The 20243-nt window shown below is 36.0% G+C and overlaps 1 protein-coding gene and 1 pseudogene across 1 annotated transcript in view; one reads left to right on the top strand and one right to left on the bottom strand.

The window, feature by feature from the left end:
• Window positions 1–5828: 5828 nt before the first annotated feature.
• The window catches only part of AADACL2 (arylacetamide deacetylase like 2), a 30652-nt gene continuing 16237 nt past the window's right edge, over window positions 5829–20243 (bottom strand). The window contains exon 5 of the mRNA XM_004755565.3: window positions 5829–8642. Coding sequence (XP_004755622.1) covers window positions 8040–8642 — 603 coding nt within the window. The 3' untranslated portion in view covers window positions 5829–8039. The remainder of the gene's footprint in view (window positions 8643–20243) is intronic.
• Window positions 5867–6653, top strand: LOC123394314 (annotated as a pseudogene).

Raw genomic sequence — 20243 nt, 5'->3', positions numbered from 1 at the left:
TTTCTTTTGATGGCTGCATAGTATTCCATTGTGTATATATACCACATCTTCTTGATCCATTCATCTGTTGATGGACATCTAGGTTCTTTCCATAGTTTGGCTATTGTGGACATTGCTGCTATAAACATTCGGGTGCATGTGTCCCTTTGGATCACTACATTTGTATCTTTAGGGTAAATACCCAATAGTGCAATTGCTGGATCATAGGGCAGTTCTATTTTCAACATTTTGAGGAACCTCCATGCTGTTTTCCAGAGTGGCTGCACCAGCTTGCATTCCCACCAACAGTGTAGGAGGGTTCCCCTTTCTCCGCATCCTCGCCAGCATCTGTCATTTCCTGACTTGTTGATTTTAGCCATTCTGACTGGTGTGAGGTGATATCTCATTGTGGTTTTGATTTGTATTTCCCTGATGCCGAGTGATATGGAGCACTTTTTCATGTGTCTGTTCGCCATCTGGATGTCTTCTTTGCAGAAATGTCTGTTCATGTCTTCTGCCCATTTCTTGATTGGATTATTTGTTCTTTGGGTATTGAGTTTGCTAAGTTCTTTATAGATTCTGGACACTAGTCCTTTATCTGATATGGCAAGGGAAGCAAGCAAATTGTAATTTTTTAATGCAAAGAACATAGAACAGTTGAGGCCACTTTTAAGCAGAACAAAGATTGAGTATTTACCAAACCAGTTTTCAAATTTCGTACAAAAATCAGTGAACTTGAATAACAACAGAAAGTATTCAAGATTAAGTACATGGGGGAGGAAAATGGAAAAATGGAGAGTTCCAGTGACCGCTGGGAAAATATCAAGCCACTGAATATGTGTAAGAGGCAGCAGATATATTGTTGGAGCAGGAGAAGAGACGATAAATTATTTGAAGGTCAAAAAGGTCAAAATTCTCCAAATCTAAAGAAAGCTATGAACTCAAAGATCCAAGAAACTCAGTAAGTCACAAGAGAATAGAAATATAAGTGATAGCAAGTCACCTTTTAATCAAAATGCTAAAAAGTGATAAAAAGAGAGTCTTCAAACAAGCCAGAGATAAAAAGAAATATTAAATATAAAAGGATGTGAATAAGAATAGTCACAGACTTCTCATTATAAAATTTGTAAGAACAGATCAACATCTTTAAAGTTCTGAAGAAAAATCCTGTGATAACCCTATTCAAAGTGAAATTGTTTTCTTAAATTCAAGCAAAATAAAATTGTATTCAAGAAATAAAAGCTGAGAGAAATCACTGCAAGCAGACATGCATTACAAAAAATGATAAAAAGCAGTGCTTCAGAAAGAAAAAAGAAGATAACTTTGATCTACATGAAGGAATGAAGATTTACAGAAAGATAATCATTTGGGTCAATACAGATTTTTTTTCTCATCTTAAAAATTCTTCAAAAGATAATCAACAATTTAAAAATTATTTCTATAATGTTGGGTTCATAACATTTAGCATTGAACTATATGGCAACAATAACCAAAAAGATGGAAAAGAGGAAATGGCAGTAAACTGTTGGAAAGTTCTGTATGAACTTTTGTATGAAATAACACATTATTGGAAGTTAGATTTGAAAACACAAAGATGAACATTGTAAATTCTAAAGCAAATACTAAAAAATAATAAAACCAAGAGGTATATCTCATAACCCAGTACTGGAGAAAACAATTATAAAAATCTGAAATAATTTTTAAAAGAAGGAAAATGGTGGGGGAAAAAAGCAAATGTAACAAATAGGAAGCAAATACTGAGAGGATTTAATCCCAACCTGATACATCTCGAGATATGTCCCATATATGTAATTTCCATGTTATCAAAAAAGATGTCTCTCTGACAGTACATATTACATAAAAGGTATCTCAGCTCTTAAGATTATCTACTGGACTTCTGTAATGGAAGATGTTTGCAGCAGGGCCCAATAATAGACTAGCAATTGTTCAACAATGTAGTATTTTGCTACTGCATTAAGTACATTTTGAATCCAGAATTCCAAAAGATACCACTGGGTGGCGGTGCTTGACTTTATCTGCAAGCGTCTATTGCCCACCTCCAAAATCCTGTGTGCAGGCCGATTTTGTTCCAGAGCCTGGCCAAATTCGTTATTTCAATGCAGGGTGCCTATGTTGGTATATACATCTAGCAATATCTAAATAGCCTGCAGGGACTGTTTATTTCTTAGTGTTCATCCAGCAAAGACTATCTTGTTCCATACATTCATGTAAGGTGTCTCAAGATCCTGAATCAAGTTATTTTTAGAAAATTTACTGATTGGGTTAGTTCCTATATTTTATCTATTTTGATTAACCATCGTCAGCTAATCAGGTGAGTCATTATAGTCTTTGGTTTTCTCCCAAGGGAGAAATTATCCTGATATGCTACTATAAAGAATTACCTTTCTCTTAAAATTCACCAGGTCAAAATTGTCCCTAACATTGTAGTGACAGTATTTGAGAGGGGTCAGACATCCCTGAAGGAAGATAATAAACATATATTGGAGTTCCATCCAACTAAAGGCAAATTTTGTCTGAATTTCTTATGAAGTTAGGATAGAAAAGAAAATATTGGTTAAATCTAGAAGAGCCTACTAGTCACCTTCAGCTTATTGCTCCTCTCAAAGAGCTTACAGCAAAGTATTTCTCCTGATTTCCAGATGGGTATACAGAAGTGTTAGACCTTCCACGTGGATGAACCACAGCTACCCCAGACGCTACATGAGCAAACATTCTCTCTACTTCCTACCTCAACAACAACAACAACAAATCAGGATTCTATATATGTATATGCATCTGTATATAGAAAAATGTGCATTGCACTAATTAGAAAGAATAAGCAATGAAAAAAGAAGCAAAAAACTTGAATATGCATGGCATGAAACACTTAAGACCACTAAACATAGGTAGATAACCAAACTCATTAGTATTTAGAGAAATGCAACTAAAACCAAAATAAAATACTATATCACACAGATTTAATTGGCAAAAATGAAGTTTAATCCATCAAATTACTGGAAAAGATGCAGAACAATAGGAATATTCATACACTGCTTTTGAGAATGTAAACAGGTATAGCTATTAGAAAATAGAGCAGCATTAAATTTTCCATGAGTCAGCAATTCTACTCTTACATACAGATATGTAAGAGTAGATATATAATATCCATATATATGTATATATAATGATATATTTATCTCAGGTCCACACATGTGTATAGATATGTGGACCTGAGATATATATATATATAGTCTACTACATAGTATCTAGTATATAGATACATACACCATATATATATATATAAAGTACAGTAGACTATATTTATCTCAGATATATATATATGTACATATATATATATATATATGAAAAACTCTGACATATGCACACCTGGAGGCCTAGAAAAGCAGCATATCTTGTAACAACAAAATAACACCCCCCCCAAAAAAAAAACCCACAAAAACAAAACAAAAACCTGGGAAAAACCTAAATACTCCAAAACAAAAGAACAGTTGAATAAATTGTGGCATATTCTCATAATAGGACATTTTATGCATTGGTGAAAATGAATAAGATTACATTCTATGCAATATCTATGGCTAATGATTGAGTGAAACTCATGTCTCAAAGAGTACATAGAGTGTAATTCCATATTTTGCCCCTAAAACAAGCAAAACTAAACATTTGCTTAGGACTGCTCATCTAAAAAATATTTTTAAGAAAAGAAAAAGAGAATTTCATACCCCCAAATCAGAATTTTAATTGTTTCTTAAGAGAAAGAGACTGGATAGGAGAAACATATAGGGAGATACAACAGATTAGTAATATCCAGTTGAAGTGGACATAATAGTGAATTCATGGTGTCTTATTATTAATACTTTCAAAAGAGAGACAAGATAAAGAAGGAAATTAATTCAATCTTGAAGGGCATGGGCAATCTGTAATAAATGTAAGCCAGACAGAGAGTCCATTTAAGGCCTTCCATGATTTCATAGGCTTTCTCCTAACCCCCAAACCCCTGTGCTCAGCCAGACTATTCCCCCCAGCTCCCAAGGAGAAAGAAAAATTAATATCTTTTAAAATGTAACTTCTTAAATGAGATTCATATTCTCTACACAAACAACTTAAGTGCTATAGCTACTGATAAAAGTCTACACAGTCAAAATGGAGGCCAGACACAAGTAGTGGCCAGGATGGCCTTCTAAGTAGAAGGGTATATACCAATTCCACAGGTATCACAGTCTGATGTGACTGTGGAGCTTTTTGGTATTTTGATGACTGGACTGTGAAAAGCAGAGGGGATTCTGCTGAAATACAATCTGAAATTTCACCAGATGGATCATTTCACTAATTGATAATTGGCCTTGCTTCCTTTCTAACACATGCATTAGAAATTATAATGTATGTTATTCATTCCCTTCTGGGACCAGCTTTACCTGCATCCCACAAGTCATGAAATGTGTTTTCATTATCTTTCAATTTCAAAATACATTCTAATTTCTATGAGTTAGTTTTTAAACTCTAAGTCATTTAGTAATATATTCATTGCTTTCAAACTGATGGGGATTTTCAAATTATTATGTTGCTATTAACTTCTAGCCTAATTCCATTATAGTCCAAGAATACGCTCTACATCATTTGAAATTTGACACTAATTGCTTAATGGCCAAGAATATTTAAGATTTTATCTATTAATTTGACAGACAGAAAGATCACAAGTAGGCAGAGAGTCAGGCAGAGAGAGAGAGAGGGGGAAGCAGGCTCCCTGCTGAGCAGAGAGCCCGATTCGGGGCTTGATCCCAGGACCCTGAGATCATGACCTGAGCCGAAGGCAGAGGTTTAACCCACTGAGCCACCCAGTTGCCCCACAAGATTTTTTAATGTTCAATGTGTACTTGAAAAGAATGTGTATTATGACATTATTTGCTACCGAGTTCAATATGTACAAATTACATCATTTTTATTATGTTGTTAAAACTTGTCTACTTATTAATTTTTGTCTGTTTTTTTTCTATCATATACTGACAAAAGATGGGCTCAAATCTTCCACTATGGGTCCTAATTTTTTTGAAAATCCCCAAATCTCCCCCATGAGAATCCATGCATAAATTTGGATAATAAAACCAAAAATCTGGGGTGCCTGGGTGGCTCAGTTCTTAAGTGTCTGCCTTCAGCTCAGGTCATGGTCCAGAGTCCTGGGATCAAGTCCCACATCAGGCTCCTTGCTCAGCAGGAAGCCTGCTTCTCTCTCACCCACTCCCTCTGCTTGTGTTCCCTCTCTCGCTGTGTCTGTCTCTGTCAAATAAATAAATAAAATCTTTTAAAAAAATCTATAGACAATATATTATGAAGCAAAATATGAGCCAGAATATAAAGTACCTATACAAACCTCCAAGTTTGAATGGTCAGAACAATCCGCAGACAACTGCAAGGCCTGTGCAGCATCAGTGATTGTAGAAGAGATAGCAGAGGGAAAAGAGAGCATTTGATAGACTCAAAATTCACCAACATGTTTATTAGGGAATCTTACTAAAATTTGGAAAACAGATGAAACTGGCAGGTATTTGTGCATCCTATCAGTAGGTGACTACAAGCTATCTGGAATTAGATCTGAAGGTGCCAATCAAAGCCTCTTCCAGGACAGAACTCCACACTGACTAAAAACTGCTGAGAATATAGGAATAGTATCCAAATTAGCCTGGCTAAAGGGGTTGGGGGTGGAGGGAGGCAGATTAAAAGGTTGGAAAAAATGTAGTATTTCACAAGACTAACAGAAGAGGGAGCGCAAGAGTCATAAAGTTAAACATCTGTAAAATCGCGCCCTCCCCTGATCTTTCTATGCCTTATATGTTTCCAGGAGCACAGGACATATTATCAATAAAAGTAACAGATGACTCACAGAGCTTGGATTGATGAAGTCAAGATTTTTATTCTATATAGTTTCCCTAGGTATTACAAAGATAGATTATAGGATATAGCAACAAGACTTGGTCCAAGATACAAACTATAATATTAACCTTTCTTTTGGTATCTAGAGAATATTTACCCTGATTGTCAAGTTCCATATCACTGTTTCTTTTGGGGACAGATACTAAGTGTGGAAACCAATCAATGTCTGGATAACATAGCTAGAAAAGAGAATGGAAATTTTAAGTGACATGGTATGGGATGTAATCAGATAGTCCCTTTTATTGCCAATAAAGAAATTAGAGTACATGATTTTGCTTGGAGGTTTCCAATCTTTTTAAAAAGATTTATTTATGAGAGAGAGAGAGTGAGAAGGGGGAGGGGCAGAGGGAGAGAATCTTCAAGTGGACTTTCCACCAAGCATGGAACCCAACTAGGGTGGGACTCAATCCCAGTACCCAGGAGATCATGACCTGAGCCAAAACTAAGAGTTGGACACTTAGCTGACTGAGCCACCCAGGTATCCTGGATGTTTCCAATCTTGATGGCTTTATCACAGTGTTCCAATACCACCACATAAAAGGCAACCAATTTTGGGAGTATAGCCCAGTGAAAATAACCTTATAGCATGTCAACAGAAATCAAAGCTAGATAAAGTCACTGGGAAGCCAAGAGCCTAGTGTCAGAGATTGCAAAGGAAGCCTGTCTAGAAGTGGCTTTTGCAAAATGTCTCTCTTCCAGGATGTTCTGAGACTAAATTTACAAAATAAATAAATAAGGATTGACTGGGCTACCTTAGGATACATTTTTCCCACATTCTTTTTTTTTTCTCCCACATTCTTAAGTATCAAAATAATAAAAATTAAGTAAGGCTTTTCAGGAATGTATGAATTTTTAGGCTGTTGAAATTGTCATTCCCAATTGCCTGCTGAAAAATGTAGGATGGATATAATGTCTGTTCTTAACTGAACAAGGTAGATATCTCAGTTGCTCTTGGGTCAACTAGCTTGTAAATTTTCACTACCCCTACCACATACACAGACATGCACAAAATTTCTTGCTATATTTTTAACTTCTTAACTTGATTCAACTGGTTGTACTTAATATCCAATAGTCATACTACTATACTATAGACATTTTTTTCACAGCAAAAAATCTTTAGTTTTAGTTTATGATTTCACTCAACAAGAGGCATGTAGAAGTGATTTCTTCTTTGGGTATTTTTAGATGACATATATGACAGTTTTTTGAAAACCTTGTTCACTCCATACTGAGCTGGGCTACATTGTTGAGTACATATTTAGATTAGAATGAATTATAATGAATTATTATGTTGATCTCTTGCCTTTTTAAAACATAACATTTGACTGAAAATGTGAAAATCTTTCTTCCAAAAGACATCTAAATCCTAATTCCTGTGAATGTTACTATACATGGAAATTAAGGATCTTGAGATGGGGTTATTATCTTGATTACTTTGGTGGACCTGAAATGCAAACACATGTATCTTTCTAGAAAGGCTGAGGAAAAGGCCATGTGAAGATGGAGCAGAGAAAGATTTGAAGGTGATAATTTTCAGAATAATATTACCTGACTACACCAAGGAATACCAGCAGCCATGATATGAAAGAGGCGAAGAGCTCCATTTAGAGCCTCCAGAAGGAATGTGGCTCTTGCCAACACCTTGATTTTGTGACCCCCCCAGAACTCCTGAGAGAAAACATTTCTGTTGTGTTAAACCATTAGATTTATAGTAATATGTTACAACAGCCACAGGAAACTAATACGATTACCTTGTAACTTTTTTTTTCTTTTTCGTTTCCCATACACTATTGCAATTTCTGTGCCTGCCTGGAAACTATATTCTCCAGTTTACCAGTAACCATTTTTATTTCTCAACTTTAATAGGGATCAGTCCCTATTGGGACCAACATAATTATGATCAACCATAAATGAAGGGATTAAATGCATTTTACACGTTCAGGTTCTGTGAATCAGAAAAATTAACCAGTTCGAGGACATACAGTAACTGTTATAATTGATTTAAATCTAGAGTCAGACAACACAGATGACATTGTTCTTTGTACTACAACTATAAAATATCACAAATTACAATCCATTTCCTGATGGTCATCTATATTTTATACATACTATATTCACAAATTCTTATCCAGCCAACTAATATACATATCTCTCATCCTCAAACCTAGTTGTAAATACAGTGGTGATGCTATTAATGATAAAGCTGCATGGATTCCATTCTCAATATGTTCATGAGTTACTGGAACTCCAACATTTTGAAGTCTTGAAACATACATAAGTCCATCATCCCTCACAAGATCATATTGGCAAGTAAGAATATAGGTTCGTGGCAAATTCTGTAACCAGGAATCATTGGCTAACAAGGGTGAAACTCTGATATCCATAAGTCCTGGCAATGAATAATTGTATCTTCCAAGAATTGGTTCAGTATAAACATAATCCTTTCGAAACTTCTCGGGTAAGAGAGTACTCCAATTGACAAACTTAAACAGATGTCTTGATTCCAGAGGCATATGTTCATTTCTTCTCATTGCCTGGGGAAATGTTTCATCCTCAGTGAAATACAAACTCGTCAATTTTAGGGCTAAGTCCTTTGTTAGGATTATACCATGCTCATTTTCTTGGTGAGATGGCAAATATAAATCAAGTATCTGTAAGGAAGGGTAAATTAAAGCTTGTATCTTGACTTTATGTTTAAATTCAAGATCATTCTGCACCTGAGAAAACACAATAATGTCCTATAAGCAAAGACTTCCAAAATACCAGGAGGAAGAGATTTAATTATAATAATTTAGGCAATCCTGTGATAAATACATCTACATAAATTCATGTGATATTTTAATTATTTTCACAATACTTACAATGTTTTTCAGTGATAAGAAAAAAGGCCAGCCTCCTTTCAACAGTAATGTTTTAAAAATCCTGATGTGTGTGGGAGAAAGGGAGAGAGAGAGATACAAACTCCCAGTTATAACATCAATAAGTCGTAGGGATGTAATGTACAGCATGGTGACTATAGTTCAGTAACACTGTATTGTATATTAGAATGTTGCTAAGACAGTGAATCTTAAAAGTTCTCATCACAAGAAAAACAATTTGTAGTCATGTGTGGTGGTAGATGTTATCTAGATTTATTGGGCTGTCAATTTGTAATATGTACACATATCAAATGATCTTACTGCATATCTGAAACTAACATGATGTTCTATGTAAATTATATATCTATATACTTTTTTAAAAACAGACATATGGCAGGAGGTGAGGCACTATTAGGTTGTACCCAAGAGCAATTTGAGAGCCTGGGAGAAATGGACATAGTGATCTCCTCAGTCTAAGGCAGTGACAAGAGAAGCAACCTTGCTTCATAACCACTCACAGTGCAAACCGTGCTAGATTTGCCTTAGCAGGCTGACGGTTTATCATCAGTTGGCTTAGGGCATAAAGTGAGTTCAGTACAGTGGGCAAAGGGAAACAAAGAGAGAGACAGGGGAACAGAGAAATACATGCAAGTAATGATGCTTTTGTCAAAAATCACCAATGCAAATAACCCAAATAGTATATTCCTGAGGGAAATTGACAGTACATATAAATTTGTAAAAATTCTGGACTGAAAACAACCACAGTGAATGGAAGAAATAAATGTAATTATTAAAATAATATTTTACCTTTAATTTAAAAATAAAATTATAAATTAATATTAAAATAAAAATATTTAAAGTTTAAAATAAGATTATTTGGCTATTAAGCAAGTTCCCAACATCATACCATAAATTTTAGGAAATGTATTTAAATGTAAAAGTACTCATAACCATGTACTGTATGTTGGCTAATTGAACATAATAAAATCAATCAATCAATTAATTAATTAATTAATTAAATGTAGAAGTACACAGATAAAAAGAAAAAGAAAAAAAGCCAACTGATAGGTAACTTATTTTCTGAAAGAATGGTAATATTTGGAAAACAAAGGGATGAAATTATTAAAACAAGACAACAACAACAAAAAACCTTGTTGATATTTACAGTTTGACATGCAAGGAGAAAAATGTGAAATATTTGATAAGGAGCCTTTTTTCTTTCCAGAGGTGAAGTGTGTCCTGAGGTTCACCTATGATCCAGTGGACCATAGGAGAGAACCTCAAAATAATCTCCAAGGAGCAAGTGTTTTAGCTAGAGCATGGCATCTGAGACAGTGGTACCTGGACAAATGAAAAAAACCTGCTGCTCCCTAAGTGAAAAGCTCAGGACTAGAGGATGTACCTATAAGTCAATCTTTCACAACAATGGCTGGCTGAACGCAAGGAGGGTATAAACGGAATTCCAAGGGCTACCTCAGAAAGGCAAATAGTTTCCTACCACCTCCTTGATGGTCTCTGAAGGTGCTGAGGCTTCACAAGTTTAGAATGAAAATGAGCCAAAACAATGCTTCCTGACGAAAACTCCCAAATCTCTCCAAGTGCCCTCAGGTAGATGATTTATTGAGCAAAAGTCCACCATGAACATCCCACTGCCAAAATCCCAAACCTAGACAAAGAAATAAGCAGGACCACATACCCCGGGATAGGGCAAAAACGAACCCACTAACCTCCTTATCTGGCCCTAACTGTCCTTTCCGGAATGTCAGATGAAATAAATTGTTTCCCCAAAAATATGTCACAAATACAAACTATTCCAAGTTCCCTATTACATCATTTGTTGGTTGGTCATTCAATGTCTCTTCCTATTTCTGAGTCATCCTTTGATGACTCATTTCAAGCTCATTTCAAAGTCAACCCCCTTCACAATATTGGAAGAGAACCTGCTGGTCAGGTTCTCCAAGTTTGGCAATTTTGCCCTAGTTTTAATAACTATGTTCTCTGTCTGGTATGAATCTTCTCAGATGTTTTCTACACACTATATATTTATAACCATGTAAATGTGATTATGCATTGAGCACCTCAGCAAAGTTCACTTTTCTTTCTCCAAGCTCCTCTAAACTTCCAAAGCTCTCTACCTCTTTCTGGTCCATGATCATTTTCCCCTTATATTATAAAAATGTACATAATGGATCTTTCTCCTGGATTTTGAGTTCCAAAAATGCTGATAATATCTAAGTTATTATTGCATCTCTTACTGAGTCTAGGATAATGAAATGCTCAGTCTAGTCTTAAGAAAACAAAGAAATGAATAAATCAATATTGCTGCTCACTTTATAATGCTCTTGAGAAGACACTATCAGGGGCACCTGGGTGGCTCAGTGGGTTAAAACCTCTGCCTTTGGCTCAGGTCATGGTCTCAGGGTCCTGGGATCAAGTCCCACATCGGGCTCTCTACTCAGCAGGGAGCATGCTTCTTCCTCTCTCTCTGCCTGCCTCTCTGACTACATGTAATCTCTGTCTATCAAATAAATAAATAAAATCTTAAAAAAAAAAAAAGAAGACACTATCATTTGAACCAGAAATCATAGGATGTAAGAAGCTGTAAGAGAATATATATAAATAAGGTCCCGGCAATAATACTGAATTATTGAATTATCTATAGCTTTGTTTTTTCCTTCTACACCCACACATACAAATGTGCAGGTAAGCATTAATATTGACCAATAAACATTACTACTGAAAGACCTAGGTGGACCATCCTATAATATAAATGTAAATATCACATGAATGGATATATGATTCTCATTTTGTGGGCATCTCATATGTACCTGACCATAAAAAAATGTATAAAACATTTATTTCAGGACATTATTCCTCTGAAAAGAACAAGAATGAAAATACAAAAAAAAAAAAAAAAGTTGAGAGAATCTATCTTGCGGCTTAAACATAAGTAACTGTTCTTGAATTGTCTGTTTAAATTTTTCTTATTCTTATTTTTTATTTTCTTTATTCTTATTTTCTTATTCTAAATTTTTCTTATTTCTTTCCCGGTAAAAGGCCATGGAATATGCTCAACAAAACACGTCCTTATTCTTAATCCTCTTTAATCATTAACATTATTTCAATGAGAACACAGTGGATATGACTCATTTGAACTTCCCTTTTATACTTAAGTACCATTAATCCTAAATTCGTGAAATCTAAAATAGAATTCTCCCATATAAACTATCCCCTCTGCTTCTCTTTTATTAAACCATGTAATGTGAATCTCTAACTGATTTTTCAAGTTACAGGTCACACCACTGATACTATTGTTATCACCAGAGTAGTTTATTCACACCATGGTAAAGATTGGTCTTTTAAATCTACATATGTGGGATTGAATTTGGAACCAGTTCATAAAAGGCTTTTGCATCATGCTAAAAAGCTTGGAGTGACATGTGGGTCAGAACTATTTTCACTCCTACATTAATTTCTTTGTTTAAACCATCCTCCATGAGTTGGGAATGGTAGCTAAGGAGTGGCTGATAGCAAAGTTAGAGAAAATATGCTTCATGACTTTATACCCTGTGCAGAGAGGCCTACATCAGTAGTTGTCTAAAGTAGCTGTCAAAGTAGTTGTCTCTCATAGATACTTGTGCAAGACATAAAGCCTGCTCCAGACAGTCTGAAGCATTACCAAATCCTCTCCCATTCCCCAGATGTCCCAAGACCGTCTATTAGGGCACGGTGCTTTCCTAGAGAAAGGTAGGTTCTTCCTGTCAAGGTCCTATACTACAGTTCCCATACCGAGTTCCTCATTTTCCACTGCCCCTTTAAAACCAGTCACTGGTTCCCAAGGAACCCTACCATCTAGCCCCCTGGTTTGGATGTGTGTTACTCCAAGTTCTGCACATACATAGCATTGTATGTGTCCATTGACTGTCACCCACAGAAGGGTAGGTGTATGCAAAATATTAACTTATATGCAGTATTCCTACATCACTAGTGCTAAGACTTGTCCACCAAGTTTAGCACATGTGCGATATTTAACCCAGCAATCCCAGCTCCACAGTAACTGGGGTTGTTCCTCCCACTAATTTTCCTTTTCACTCATCACCCCAACCCACACCACACTCAATTTCGCCAATATATAGATAGCCAATGCATATTTGGGTGAACTATGAACCATCATGAAGGAATTCCAGTATGAGAGGCCTTTGGCCTCGTCCTGGGGTGTATGTTCTAGCTGCACTGGAAGCTGGAGAACTCCCACATGGAGCTCACTATACCCTGAACATTTATGTTCCTTCAAATCCTTATGTTGAAAATCTAATGATCAAGATGATGGTATCAGTCAGTGGGGTGTTTCGGAGATCACCAGAGTGATTTTCCTGAAGATTATTTCCTTCAAGATTCCTTCCTGAAGATTATTTCCCTCATTGAATAATCTTGAATAATCTTGAAGATCACCCCAACCTTCCTGAATGGGATGAATGCCCTTATGAAAAATGGCCCAGAGAGCTAGCTTTCTCCTTCTACCACCTGAGAATATCATGAGAAGCTTGTAACCTGGAAGAAGGCCCTCACCAGACTATCCTGACACCCTGGTGTCAGATTTCCAACCTCCAGAATGGTGAGAAATAAATTTCTGCTGTTTATAAGCCACCCAGTACCTACTATTATGCTATAGCAACCCAAACAGATGAAGACAGAGCCCTTCAAAAAGCCCAAGATGATCAACTTGCTCTCCTCCTTAAGGATTTACCTTGTTCTTCCCTGCACCTTATTCCTTCCTTGAAAATTGCAACTCCCATTCTATGTCTTAAAAGTAGGAGTGAAACAGTGTATGACTCAGCAGTGCTGGATTCATGTGACACCATGTCCAGATACAAATCCAATCAACTGGGGAAGAAGGGCCTAAAATCAGTATTGCTTAATGGTTAAGTTTTTCATACCCAAGTCTGAATCCTGGATTTATATTAACTCTATGAACTTGGACAAGACACTTAACTTTGTAAGGCTCCATTCCCCGATCTCTAAAACTGGTATAAATTAATAGGTACCAGTTTTGTGGGGGTGAGATAAAGCATTGATAGATAGTACGTTTCTGGACATTCGGTAAGCACTTGGTAAATGATACCTATACTTATTGTCATGAAGACAAATATAATAGAAATCCAACAGCCTATCTTTGAGATGCTTCAGAAAATCTTTGTTGGGGCACCTGGGAGGCTCAGTTGGTTAAGCATCTGCCTTCAGCTGAGGTCATGATCCTGGGGTCCTGGGCTTAAACCCCAAGTTGGACTCTCTGCTATGCAGGGAGTCTGCTTCTTTCTCTCCCTCTGCCCTTCCCCTACTTATTTGCTCGCTTGCTCACTCTCTTTCAAATAAATAGATAAAATCTTTAAAGAAAAAAGAAAAGAAAATGTTTGTTGATCTTCCACTGGGTAAACTGTAGGAAACACTGGCTCAGCTTCAGTCTTGTTTAAGGATGCACCAGTGGTGTCTCAAGGGGACAAACACCTTAATAATTCTTGGGCAAACCCATGGCTCAGACCACATAAGTCTTCTAAAAAACATACCTTCTGTCCAACCCTACTTAAGTATTACTATACAATAGAGGAGCATTGCCATAAACTGCTTCTTTTCACCATTTCAGTCACTTGCTTAATCTAACCTATTAAATAATTCTCTTTTATTTTCATTTCTCTTCTTTTGAGTAGGTATTTTTTGACCAGCCCCACCTCTACTTTTAAACAAAAGCATAGCTCCCAAATATCAGAACCTATCAGAACCTGCTTTTTGAGAATTCATGATTGCTAATAGTCCTTGAGCATTTGCAACAAGCAAGATATTCTGGTTAGTGTTTTACATTGGATTTCTTCTTGTATACATCACAAAACATTAATATTCACTTCCCATCAACCATACTTGACTACTTTTTTTTATTAATTATCCCTAAAATCCAATAGTTCCCCAGGCCTATTGATTTCACCTCTTTTTATTTCACCAATCTACCCACTATTCTCCATTCCATTGCCACTATCCTAGTCCACAATATTCTCTTTGGTCATAAAAGTTCTGCAATTCTTTATCATGTTCTCCTTCTCACCCTCTTAACTGCTCTATTTTTGCAACAGTATTTTTTTTTTTTTTAGTTTTTACCTAAATTGCAGTTAGTTAACACACAGTATAATGTTTCAGGTGTACAATTCACTGATTCAGTACTTCCATACAACACCCAGTGCTCATCACAAGTGCCTTCCTTAATCCCCATCTGTTATTTAACCCATCCCCCCTCCCCTCTGGTAACTATCCATTTGCACTTTATAGCAAAGAGTCTGTTTCTTGATTTGTCTCTCTCTTTTTTTCCCTTATGATGGTTTGTTTTGTTTCTTCAATTCCATCTGTGAGTGAAATCATACATACAATGGAATACTCAGCCATAAAAAAGGAATGAAATCTTGCCACTTAAAATGACGTGGATGGATCTAGAGTGTATTATGCTAAGTGAAATAAGCCAAACAACAGTCATTTTTAAAATATAAATGTGATTAAAATTTTTCTGAGTTCACAATGCCCCTGGAGTCAAGTTAAAAAAAAAAAATTCCAAGGCCCTTGTATGATTTGTCCCTGCCAACCTTTCTAACATCATTGTTCATCATACTTTCCTCTGATGTAATAGCTATGAATTGGGGGGGGGGTCAGATTCAAAGAGAGAAATAAACAGTGACTGCATAAATAGGGAAGGGACAAAAATGAATCTACTTGTGCTCTTCTTAGGCAAATAGCAAAATCGACTTGATTCCAAAGACAAATAATCAGTTACTGCTCATTTTAGCAGTGTGCAGACCGGTGTCTTTATTTAATCTCTAAATTTTTCCCACAAAAACTTGTTGAAGATAATCTGTAAGACTGCTCTGTTACACAATAGGACAAGTTACAGAAAGCTGCTAAGCAGGTAAAACAGGCTGAAGAGAAGCAAAAGTCAAATCCTGGAGTATTCTGAATGGTAGAGGAAGAAGGCAGGAAGAGGACAGGTATGATGTCACAGTTTAGATCTATAAGGGTTTTTTAAAAATTGTTGTTCCCAGATTCTAAAACACTTAGAGTCTAGTTGGGAATACGCATATACCACAAATGATAGAATAATCATTAAACTGTGACTGTGTAAAACCGCTTCAGGTAATAGAGAAGAGGTTTCCCTGTGGGAGTTTCTAGAGCTTATGAAATATCCAGGTGGGGAAAACTGTATATATAGTTTTTGAGCTCATGACAGTGGCCTTAGTGGAAGACATAACTTCCCCAGATCAGTCAGAGCTGAAGCCAGGAAGCCAAGTAGAGAGCATAAAAGACAGAAGGACCAACCAAAAGTTGAGTTTTAAGGAATCCAGACGTAAAGGAGTGTATATGCCAACAGTTTGCCTCACATAAAACTGGAGGGAAGAGAAGTAAGATGAAAACAGAGAGAGTGCTATTACAGACTTCATGGGAAAAAAGAAGTATTCTAAGGCAAAAGCTGGAAAGAGTTTTAAGTGATGAAAGGACATTATATTAAAAAAAAAATAACAAATATGCCCTTAAATGGAGAAATAATGAGATCCTTGACAAATTCAGCCACAGGAAGTTGAAGAAACGGCCAGGGGAGAACACAAAGGTAATGAACTGAGAAAAGTATACATTATGAGTATGTGGAAAAGGAGCATAATGTGCTTTTAATTCAACTGGGTGCAAAAAGGAAGACGAGTAATAGAAGAGAAGTTTGGATAAAGAGTTAAGAAAGGCTTATTAGTTCTTTCTTTTGGTTTTGATTTGGCGATGCAAAGGCCCAGATGTAGTTATATGCTGAAGTAAAACAGCAAATAAGGTTTGAGATTTTGAAAATACTGGGAACGAATAACTTCCAGGTAAAGACACGTGAGGTGGCAGGAGGTGGGAGGGAAGTCATCCAGGAGAGGTGGTGGGATGATTCTGAGTGGGAAATACAGGCTTCTAGTTATAGAATGACTAAGTCACAGGAATAAAAGGCACAGCACAGGGAATATAGTCAATGATATTTCAATAGTGTTTTATGGTGAGAGATGGTAGCTACACATGTGATGAGCATAGCACAATGTATAAGGAAGTTGAGTTATTATACTGTACACCTGAAGCTAATGTAAGTGTGCATTGACTATGCTCAAATTTGTTTTAAAATTAATAATTACAGAGACAACTAAATAAAGGTTTCAGTGGTAACCATCCAAACTGGAAGAAAGAAAAAAAAGGAAGAGAAATGATCAATACATAAAAATTAACATCACTAGTAATAAAAAAATGGAAATTAAAATGTTGTTTTTAATCATAAAAAGACAGGGGAGAAGACATGTAAACATATATTGAGGAATTTTTTTTTTTTTGATGTTTGGTTGGTCAATTTATCAGTTGGTTCTGCAGACAATACAGACTCTAAAAGAAGAACATATCTGGTGGCCATTTTCTGATTATCTCATTAAGAAAATGTATTTCAATTCACAGATGAGAGACATAAAAATAAGCTTGTGAATCAAAACTGATTTCAAGCTGGATATCTCTTAGAGGACAGAAGGAAACCAGGGAAAGAGAGAGACACAGGGATAAGTAGAAATTCTTTTTATTACACAAGTATCTGGCTAACATAAATATCTCTTCCCCTTATACTTCCTTATTAAAATAATAATAAGAAAATAAATAAAAATAAATAAAAGCCTGGCTACTTAAGGAAACTAATGTCTCACCAAAAGCATCTTCAATATAATCATGGACCAATTGGAATCTAAAATTCTACAACGTTGAAACAGATACAGTTCCTTGATCTTTTATGGGTTCACATAAAAAAATAAGTGTGTAAGTCATTGTCAAATTAATTAAATAATTTCAAACAGTTTTTCCCACTGATGAGGAAAACAATTAACCCAAATCTGAAAAAAACCAAAATTACGATAGTTGAATATGGGATGTTACGCTGAAGCAAAACAACTTTCTTACCTACCAAATGGACCACCATCTGTAACTCCAGAGTGAGGCAAATTTGTTCTTATACTGTCTTAGGCAAATAGCTTTCAAACATTGAAAGGAATAATTTCAAAGCCAGATTTCAGACTTAACTTGCACTATTAATAAAGACCTTTTAGTTCTACAGACCTAAAGAAGTTAGCCAATCTTTTATTTAATCTAGGCAAATTTACTGAGACATTTCTTTCCCTAAGATGAAGATTTGTATCCCAAGACAAGTTCCTTTTCCTAGACACATCTTCCACTTGACCAACACAGGGAGAGAAAGAGCTATTGTTAATTAACCCATAATAGAGGAACGGAGGAATTTCTCTAGGTCTTAAGTGAAGGATACTCCGTTCAAGATCTAATAAATGATGACAAAGACTCTCCTGAAACTACATAATGGCTTTTGCGATTTATCTTGATACTGCTAGCATAGATGGATAGAGGATTTCAGAGCAATGGTGATACAAAATTCAAGTTAGAAGAGGACAGGTATATCTGCTTTCAATGGATTTCAGGTACTCTGGGTGACAATGGATGTTGTGATTACATAGAGATAAATAAACATGGCAGAAACGAGTATACTTCACTACTGAAAATATCCCAGGTCCAGAGGTGCTGATGGTCAAGTTTTCTTTAAAGCATCATCATCAATTACAGTCTCTGATTAATATTTACTATTAAGGGGGTGCCTGGGTGGCTCAGTGTGTTAAAGCCTCTGCCTTAGGCTCAGGTCATGATCCCAGGACTCTGGGATCGAGCCCTGCATCAGGCTCTCTGCTCAGTGGGGAGCCTGCTTCCTCCACCTCTCTCTGCCTGCCTCTCTGCCTACTTGTGATCTCTGTCTGTCAAATAAACAAATAAAAGCTTTAAAAAATAAAAAAAAAAATTTACTATTAAGGCTATTTTGTAAAGAAAAATTTTTTAATATTTTTAAAGAGGGGTCAAACATACAAGACCATATGTGGCCATAGAAACATGTTATAGGAATGTCATAGAAATATTGCTGTAAATTGGATCACAAGTCCACATGAATGACACTTTATGACAAATGACATAAATTAGGAATGGTATATTTAGAAAGGCCAAAACTATAAACTTTATGAAATATAGATATACTACATATTCCTTATTTTTAAAGATTTACTTATTTAAGAGAAAGAGAGAGAGCTGAGCAGGACGGGCAGAGGGCAAGGGAGAGAGAATTGCGAGGGAGAGAGGACATCAAGCAGACTCCACATTGAGTGTGGAGCCGGATGCAGGGCTCAATCTCAGGACTCTGAGATCATGACCTGACCTGAAACCAAGAGTCAGGCACTTAACCAACTGAGAAAGGAATTTAGTAATTACTTCAAAGTATCAAATCAGTCCATATTATTTTCTAAAATTAAGAAGACACTTAATGATCTAAATAAACAAAAATAATGCATAAATTACTTTAAAATAAAATTGGATGTGCTGGCCATGAAATTGCATTTAGATGCTGCATTTAAATTTTAACAATATTTGTTCCTTTAAATTAAAAATTAAGGGGCTATGCCTGGAAAAGTTTCCTTGGCTATAGTGATTATTCAGATCACTGTGATGGGCTAGCAACATTAGTGATTTTAGGACACATTATATGAAGTTGCCAGAAAGTCTCAGAATTGTAGGGGAAATATATTCATTTCCTTTACAATAATTAGGATATAATTGAAAAATAAACAAAGTCCACAAAAGAAAATTATGAGGATCCCTGGGTGGCTCAGTTGGTTAAACTGCTGCCTTTGGCTCAGGTCATGATCTCAGGGTTCTGAGATCAAGTCCCACATCAGTCTCCTTGCTCAGCAGGAAGCCTGCTTCTCCCTCTGCCTGCTGTTCCCCCTGCTTGTGCTCTCTTTCAGCAAATAAACAAAATCTTAAAAAAAAAAAAAAGAAAGAAAATTATAGAAGAATGTATTTGACTTCTCAATTCATGAGAACATCTTTTTATATTGTGAATTCTATATGATTTTTTTTTTTTGTATCCACACAGGAAAAACACATCTAATATAGCCTCTTGAAGTCTTATCAGAGTACGGAACAATATTAATCTCTCAGTGATATATTCTTTTGAAATTAAGTTTTTCAGGCCATAAATCCATAACATGCTATTAAACACAGGGTCATGAGACTTTGGGGGGGAAAATAGGCTTATAATACTTACAAAGTAAAAGTTGATTTTGATGACGCAGATAAAAATAATAAACCTAGTATGGGGAATAAAACTTTTTTTTTAAAGATTTATTTATTTATTTATTTGACAGAGAGAGATCACAAGCAGGCAGAGAGGCAGGCAGAGAGAGAGAGGAGGAAGCAGGCTCCCTGCTGAGCAGAGAGCCCGATGCGGGCCTCGATCCCAGGACCCTGAGATCATGACCTGAGCCGAAGGCAGCGGCTTAACCCACTGAGCCACCCAGGCGCCCGGAATAAAACTTTTTG

Source organism: Mustela putorius, unplaced genomic scaffold, assembly GCF_011764305.1.
Source record: "Mustela putorius furo isolate JIRA1106 unplaced genomic scaffold, ASM1176430v1.1 tig00003834_pilon_pilon_pilon, whole genome shotgun sequence".
NCBI lineage: Eukaryota > Metazoa > Chordata > Mammalia > Carnivora > Mustelidae > Mustela > Mustela putorius.
This window is presented reverse-complemented; position numbering and strand designations above follow the sequence as displayed.